Genomic DNA, 8,542 nt, shown 5'->3' with positions numbered 1-8,542 from the left:
TTGCTTTAGATTAGGGGACATTAAAAAATCCCTAACATTTCTACCTGCATTAAGAATTTTTAAATATGTATATTTTGAGCTGTCTTTAAAGATAAGTCCTGGATCCATCCCTTGGGGAAGGGGTACGGAAACATTTACCAGTGAGAAGCCCATATTTTTTCACAGAACACTGCCTTAAAAATAGCAGTTTTTCAGTTCTGGAGTGCCATTTCCGGGCATCTAGATGTGCTATGTCTTAGGATTTGTTCATGGATTTAATGCCTGTCCTGTCCTATATTACCATCACAAGCACCAACAAACGTGTATTATTTTACCAATAGCTGCATAGGAACCTTTGCCCTTGCTGAGGTCTGATTTTAATCTTTCATTCCCGTTGAAATGAAAACATCCAATGCATGGCCATTATTTGATTGGTTGTGATGTAAAGCTATTTCAACTCAATTATTAGAACTCAACGAAACAAAATTCTCAACAAAAGACAATATTCAGAACTGCTTATGTAGTGGGCCGCAATCACTTAGCAAAACCAAAACAAAAAACAAAAAATAAAAAAAAAACACTTAGAACTATTAGTTGTATCATCTTTGTGTACTTAATCTAATTGGAATTCATTGTTTGCTGAGATGTTACGTTGAAATAATTTGGTTTTGCTTTATAGGTTTAGTTAATACAAACTTGATTTTCGGTGTACACGCAAATAATACTTCCTCTGTCTGAATTGCTGCGGTTATAAACGTGTAATCGTATCAGATGCAATTGTTTTTACATATTTTATTTTTATTATATTTATTAGGTTTATATATTTTGGCTCTGTCTGCTACTAAGATGGTATCCACTCCGGGACTTGCACATCATGTGGATCATTCCACTTGCTGCTCCCCGGAATTACAGTACTCTGAATTATGTCATTTCTTTTGTACTTTATTTTGTTGCCGAAATTAATGAAATAAATAATAAATAAATAAAGATAATAAATTAACACTAAAATTCAATATTGCTACTTGGTGACAGACTCGTACATTTTTAGATTACGTCTTCAATTTTTGATCCATCGGCTCGCATTGTGAAATGACTAGCTGTCTAGTGTAAAATAAAATATTATAAATTGACCTTTCAGGAGTGTCAATCAAACTTAACATTTGACCTTTTTCCTTTTTGTAGAAATATTTTATAACGCAAGCTAGGGAGTGGAAAAAAGATGTAGGCCGAGTAAATGTGTAAATTTGGAGTTTAAATGTTTTGCTCTATAATTTCTTATAACAACAATAGAAATAAAATAAAAACAATTGTTGGTCAAAATAATACAGAATTTGAACCGCGTATTTTACCAAACGATTCAAGGTATACAGTTCATGATTTTTAAAAACTTTTTTCTTAATGAGGATATCTTAAAGTAAAAGCTGACAGTCATGAGCCCCCTTAACTTAGTAAAATACATTTGTACACATCACACGGAAAACTACCAACGCAAAAGTTAATTTAGTAAAATAAATTTGTACACGTCACACAAAAAACTACAAACGAACTAAGTTAACTTAGTAAAATATATTTGTTCACGTCACACAGAAACTACAAACGCATTAAATTAACTTCGTAAAATACATGTCACACAGACAACTATAAACGCATTAAGATACATTTGTACACAGAAAACAAGTAAAATACATGTGTACACGTCACAAAGGAAACTATAAACACATTAAAGTTAACTTAGTAAAATACCTTTGCATACGTCACACAGAAACTACAAACGCATTAAGTTAACTTAGTAAAATACATTTGTAAACGTCACACAAAAAACTACAAACGCAAAAGATAACTTAGTGAAATACATCTTTACACGTCACACGGAAAACTACAAACGCATTAAGTTAATTTAGCAAAATCAGGGGAGTTGTTATATACAACAACTCCCTGGTAAAATACATTTGTACACAACAAAAAAACAACAGACACATTTAACAAGGAGGTATAAAAATCCTCCTTGCATTTAATAAGTAAAAACATGACAATGACAAAGAGATGAAGATTCAATTTATCCAAAATTAGATAGGCCTATTTCGAAAACTTCAAGGACAGAATTCAACAGTTTTAAAAGCGAGATATTAAGAAACATTTCTTATTTTACTCCATAAGATCAATGACAATAGCAACTGACATTAGATATAGGTCGTACGTCACGTGCAGCTTCTTCCGGTGGATTTATGCTTTGTGTCAGATAGCTACACTTCGCGGCCGCTGCATCCTATGAACTTACGTGAGTATACCGTACTCCATCTTAAATTATATAATATATATTTTAGTAAGAAGTATATAGCTTCTAGATCCAACAATGGAGCTTGTTCATATATAGTTGCTCGATGATCTATACCACATGATACAAATTGATGGAAATTGTAGTTTTTCTAAAGCCGTTATAGAATACTTCACAGTCTCAAAAGAAAATCAGGCGATCAGGCTACCACTAGGTAGAACTGTACGTCCATTGTTTTAACACATATGAAAGACCTTGTCGAAAATCCAGTCTGGTTTCCTGTAGGTGCATAGGCCTAGAGCTGATACATATCGTGTGGTGTATGGCACCAAAACTAAATTCAGTAATTTTTAAATCAATTAATTCCTGTCTCTTATACACATCTAGATGTGTATAAGAGACAGGGGCCTATATATATATTTATATATATATATTTTTTTTGCTGTTTATATTTTTTATCTCATGTTTATCGTGCTTCATCTTTTTGATGTGTGTGAGTTTAACGTTTTCAGTCGTCTGCCTGCTTGTTGCACATTTCGTACCACAATAAGTATATAATAAAGATCATCTGTAAAATCTTTAAACGTTGCTCTGTGTTTTCTTTATCTTACAGGCAACTATGTTTGTGTTTGTGACATCACTTTTGCTTCTAATAGTATCAGGGTTGTCTGAACAAACAGGTTTGACCAATATCAATATTATAGAAATAGCAAATAATCAGCGAAATATAATGCGGAATATGATTGGACAATTTAACTCATCTGCATTAAACGCATCGAATTTCATCCAATCCAAGATGTCGTCTGTCGAAAATCAGGTTACACTGCATACACAACATAAAATGAATCAAATTCAAACGCTTCTGGAAGGTATATTTAACTTACCATGCACTGTCTTTACATCCCTATAATTTTAATAATCCCTACAAAATTAATACTAATTAATGGTACATAGTTTCAACATAAAATTCGATTTGATATTCAGTCTTATCATTTTTTGTGTTCACATAGTGGCCATCAATTTACTTTTATTATTACAACGTTTAATTTACAATTAATCAAACAAAAGATGTTTCAAAATTGGAAAATATTTCTTAGATTCATAATTGTCATTAGTTGCTATTCATTCATCATCATCACTACCTTCACCAACATCATCATTGTCATCATCGTCATCATCATCAACATCATCATCTTCTTTATTGTTGTTGATATGTCTATTTTCGGGGGGGGGGGGGTTGTGGGGGGACGGGGTGTCGTATTATGTTTATTGTCATCTCCAGAATGAAACCTTTAGTGAGAACATTCTTTTAATATTATAGCTACCGCTAATGACACTTTAGATTCATACAACTCACAACCAGACGAAGTGGTTCATCAACAAGGACCTAACCAACTGCCGCCGAAACCAGATATCCGCAAGCCAACATCTGAACCAGACTATACAGAATCTGTCCGTGGTATAAAAATACCAACAGTATACTACGCTAGTCCCATGGTTACCAAACCAGTTGCCTGTTTCCGAAATCCGATTTATTTTAGATCATGCCAGGAAATCTATGTTGAAGGATTTGACATCAGTGGGATGTACATTATAGACCCGGATTTAGATGGTGAAATCGAATCATACTTCGTGTACTGTAGTATGACACATGGGCAAGGTAAACATTGTCCCCATTGCTATTCGAAGCTAAGAATCTGCCATTACCGTTTGGACACCAACTGACCTGTGAAGTCATGCTTGTGTACTCACCTGGATTTTTTTCCCCACAAATATACAAACGTCTTTCTTATATTGTAATATTATTAGTCCATGTGTTTCTCCATACCGAAGTTTACTTTGCAATTTATTCAATATGTATTACGCAATACATTGAGAACAATTGTCTTAATAGGGAAACCCAAGGAAGTATACCAACTGCCTCATACTTTAGTTGTTAGAGCACCCGAACGGTAATCGGTGAGTCTTGGGGTTCAAATCATATTGGTTATAATAATGCTTTTCTTAGAAATTTACTATCAGTAATTATCAGGCCTATTATCATTATCACCTCCATTGGTGATAAAAGCACGCGACAAAAGCACTCGTCTAAATGAACCTTCATTGGATTTGTGTCTAAAGAGTACCGTACATGATTCTTCTCATTGCATAAAAGCAGTTTACAGTAATTTACGCATGACTAAATTTCAGGCGTAACGTTGGTTCTGATTGGCGAAGAGTTGGAAATGCCGATAGAAGTACATGGAGATAACCGTCCTGGATCTTTCGTGTATGAGCCGACGTATGAACCAACGTTCCAACAAATGGCTGCGTTAGTCGAAATTTCAAATACGTGCCAACAATATATTCAGGTATATTGGATCTATAATCTATTTTATGAAATAATATAAATGTTTGCTCTTTCTTTTTCTATTTCTTCCTACCTCCCTCTTTAGCCTTTCCCGTCACATTCCCCCGCCTCTGTATAATTTTTATTTCTCTCTCTCATTTGGTATTAATGAAAATTCTTTACATTTACCCGAACAGTATACCTGTCAAGGTTCGAAACTTCTGGCTTTCCATCATCGATATGGTAAACATCGAGGATGGCTCGTATCACGTGATGATGAAGTAGTGATAAGTTGGGGAGGCGCACCGGTCAATTCGACGTCATGTGAATGCGGTATCACCGGTAAGTTTACTGAATGTGGTTTTTCTCATCTTCATTCGGCAGCACGGGTAGCCTTCTTCAACATTAAAGCCCCATTCCCGGCAAAATTTCACTAAAAAAAATAATTTTTTTAGAAAAAATATGCTTACTCTAATTATTATAAATAATGGAAAAATATTGGCATAATCTTTAGTTTTACGCAAAAGGATAAAAAAAAAAAGAGAAATACTTTTTCTCATAGGAGATTACCATTTTCTCGACGAATTCATCGTTACTAGGCAAATTCAGAGGTTGTAGATCGCATCCGCTGGAATGCTCTCGCTTTTATGTATACTGTACTTATGAAGTTAATAAAGTTTGCCCTCTCTAATGAGTTTAGTTTTTGTACTTCGCATCTCGCATACTGCGGTCGATCGAGTAGACCTGAGAGATGTTTAAGTGTCAAAATCTCAACGCCTTTTATATAATTTCAAGAACACACGTGGATTTATGATAATATATATATATATATATATATATATGTATGTATTTATGTATATATATATATATATATATATATTATTCTTATATATATATATATACATATATATATAATATGTATATAGGTATATACATATAGAGAGCATGTGTCGAGATCCAGCGCTGTTCCTTTTTGGGCAATTTACCATAAAAGTCCTCTTTAAAGTTAAAAATTTATATATATTCATTTAGGCCTATTTATTGTAGAGTTTCATGATTTATACATAATACACTTCTCTTCACTCTCTTCTACACGTACTGGACGGTTCTCTATTATACCCTTTCAAAGAACAGAGATCAACGTATAGGCCTATAAATATTAATGTTGTTTTATTATTTTGGTAAATTAATATTTACTGTTTCTTGCTAAGATTCATGTATTACCGAACATACGAAATGCAACTGCGACGGACCTAGTTCAGTCGAAGCCGATCAAACAGATGCTGGCTACATGACGGACAAAAATATCCTACCAATCAAAAGAGTTTACTTGGGCGATGCAGCTGGATCGAAAACGGCCTACCTCACACTCGGAGGCTTAGAATGCTCTGGGTAATATGACTAACACTTTAATACAATGTGTGTATGATGCACGTGTCCGGTACAAAACCACATAACATAAATGTTATTTATTAACATTGGGTTACTTTCAGTTTATTTTTCATGTAAGGAAACTGTAATTTCTTACATAGGCCTATAGCATTGTTATGAAACATTTTTTAGAAAAACCCAATTTTGAATAACAATAAAGTAATTGATATTTTTCTATGAAAAATGTGACGTATTTGTTTTATTTTAACAAAATTAACAAGTTTATATAGCCATTTCTTCATGGGACAATAAACTTTACCGTAGTCCTGCTAAACTCTAGCGTCATGAATCATTTACGATTACTTTACCAAAATGAATGAACTCCGAAAATAATGTAATGATTGATAGGCCAAACTTTGTGATTAAACGGTGGAGCAAATGAGGCCTTGCGGCGGAAATCGAACCATGACGCATTTGGCTCTTTCGTAAACTACATAATTTTGGGCACGGCGACTCAACCTTATCGTTCCTGTAAAGCCCTGTCCAGGCTATCAAATTTTGTTCTTTAGTACAATAAACTATATAGGCCTAGTTGCAAAAACTCGTGTCTGCCATTAGGCCAAGTAGAAACGGTTGGCGCATCGGTTGTGGCTTGGACTCCCAACCTCGAAGTCAGGGGTTCGAAACTCCTTGGGCAAGGCACTTTATCTACGGTAGTCTCTTATTTCTCGGTCTCAGTCGCCTCATGCCTGATGTAAACTCATTAGCCGTCACACTACACTGAGTTCGGTCATGAATATTTATAATTAACTAAAACTTCTCGGCAACCACAAACTGATTTTCCAAGGCAAGTGCGGTGGTAGTGTAATTCACTAATTAGCGGGGCCTAGGCTGGTGGAAAGGTAGGAATGACAATGGATTTTGCCGACGATGACGAAGATTTTTTTCCGGAAAAGATCCGCCGTGTAGATCATTGATGAAAAAGATTTGGATGTGAAAGAGAAAATAAATATAAAAAAATAAGATAAATTAGGCCTCGATGAAGGCAATGTAGGCCTAGTGTAGTTTCAGAGTTAGAGGTAGCGCATGCCATAGCAGCCCACGAGAAAGAAACCACATCTAGATTTGTTGCTGGACATCAAGACGCAAATTATGCAAAAGAAGGTTGACTATAATTATTAATATATCACATACCAGGGTTGTAGCTGTAGGAAACCTAAAGGGTGGGTGATAGATATTTTAATGGTCGGTAGGTGATAACATTAATAAACTTTAAATAATAAGAGTGGATTTAATGGATGGAAAATTGGGTTAATAATAAGGGTGGGTGGAGGGCATGAAATTTATACTTTAGACTGGCTGAAAAACTTCACGTGAGTAGCTCCACCAATCGTCACTGCCTTAAACGTCCAGGGGAAAAAAATCCCTGCCGGTCTAATATATACTCTTTGGTCTAGCCTGCGGCCCTACAGGCCTAGCCTATGATACAAGAATCCGGGTGGGATCAATACATTATGGCTATTCTTCCGAAATGCAGGCATTAGGTGTAAGTTTAGGGTCAAGCCAGCTTCACCAATGTTTATCTACTATACGGGCTGTTTTGAATGTTAGAACAAATAATAGATACTACCTACAGCCTTACATGCATCCACCTACTTGATTCAAGAGAAACATTTCCCTCAACCAACTAGGCTAGGCCTACTGTTTATATGCTGTATTTTCACGTACAAGAGCCCTACTCCAATGTAGGCCGCATATCAACAGGCCTGGATCCAGTAAGGGAGAAGGAGGGCAAATGTAAGGGAGGGGGTGGGGACGTGCCCACCCCGTTTTGCCACAGTTTTTTTTTTTATTTCATTGCAATGTTATGTGCAACTCGATTATTCTAAAACTATTGTGCCCATCCCACCCCACTCCGTTTGAAAAATTCTTGTCCGGCCGCCCCAAACTGCACAATAATTCCTCACAAGGACTGTTCAGCAGAGACACTCAAAGCATTAAATACAAAGACGTCCTTTAGAAAAAATAATGACATGGTAACAGGCCCATAGTCAGGGGGGATTTTTATGGTTCGGGCGAACCCCCCTTTTCTAGTGAACCCCCCTGTTTTCTAGCGAACCCCCTCAAATTTTTGAATGAATCCCACTCTGACGGAATGTCTGTTTTTAACTTACCCAGCATTAAATAAACATTTAGCACCTAATTCATTATTTGGTGACCCGTTTTTAAATTCTAGACTGCGATACAAGCCTTCATTCATAAAATATCTCAGCTTCAGAAGTTCGGAGATTTAAATTGAACGCAACTCCGGCAAACCATGAATTTACGATGGCTTACATATAAGGATGGCAAACATCGATAAAAACCCGGCTCCCGTCTCAACTTTTACTGGCCTTTGCCTGAATGTTTGTTAGAAATGTACCAACCGGTAACGAAACCGGTCTCCGTCTACCTGGAGTAAATAGGCATTTTTCGTTTTGACTACGCGGCCAGTCTACTACGAACTAATGGACCGTGACGGCAACGCCAAGACTCTGTTCGCGTACTACACCAAGAGCTGTTTCGTTTTTTTAAGGCGACTACGACGA

At 35.9% G+C, this 8,542-nt stretch overlaps 1 protein-coding gene across 1 annotated transcript; it reads left to right on the top strand.

Annotated features, from left to right (window-relative positions):
• The first annotated feature begins 2,121 nt into the window (after positions 1 to 2,121).
• LOC117116062 (contactin-associated protein-like 2) lies at positions 2,122 to 6,279 on the top strand. The gene is made up of 6 exons (XM_033260002.1): positions 2,122 to 2,257; positions 2,868 to 3,123; positions 3,576 to 3,914; positions 4,445 to 4,605; positions 4,781 to 4,925; positions 5,795 to 6,279. The coding sequence occupies exons 2-6, from the start codon at positions 2,874 to 2,876 to the stop codon at positions 5,977 to 5,979; spliced, it is 1,080 nt and encodes a 359-aa protein (XP_033115893.1). The 5' UTR covers positions 2,122 to 2,257; positions 2,868 to 2,873; the 3' UTR covers positions 5,980 to 6,279.
• The last annotated feature ends 2,263 nt before the right edge of the window (positions 6,280 to 8,542 follow it).

This window comes from Anneissia japonica, unplaced genomic scaffold, assembly GCF_011630105.1.
Source record: "Anneissia japonica isolate Jap-2015-1 unplaced genomic scaffold, ASM1163010v1 scaffold287743_len2803612_cov181, whole genome shotgun sequence".
NCBI lineage: Eukaryota > Metazoa > Echinodermata > Crinoidea > Comatulida > Comatulidae > Anneissia > Anneissia japonica.
This window is presented reverse-complemented; position numbering and strand designations above follow the sequence as displayed.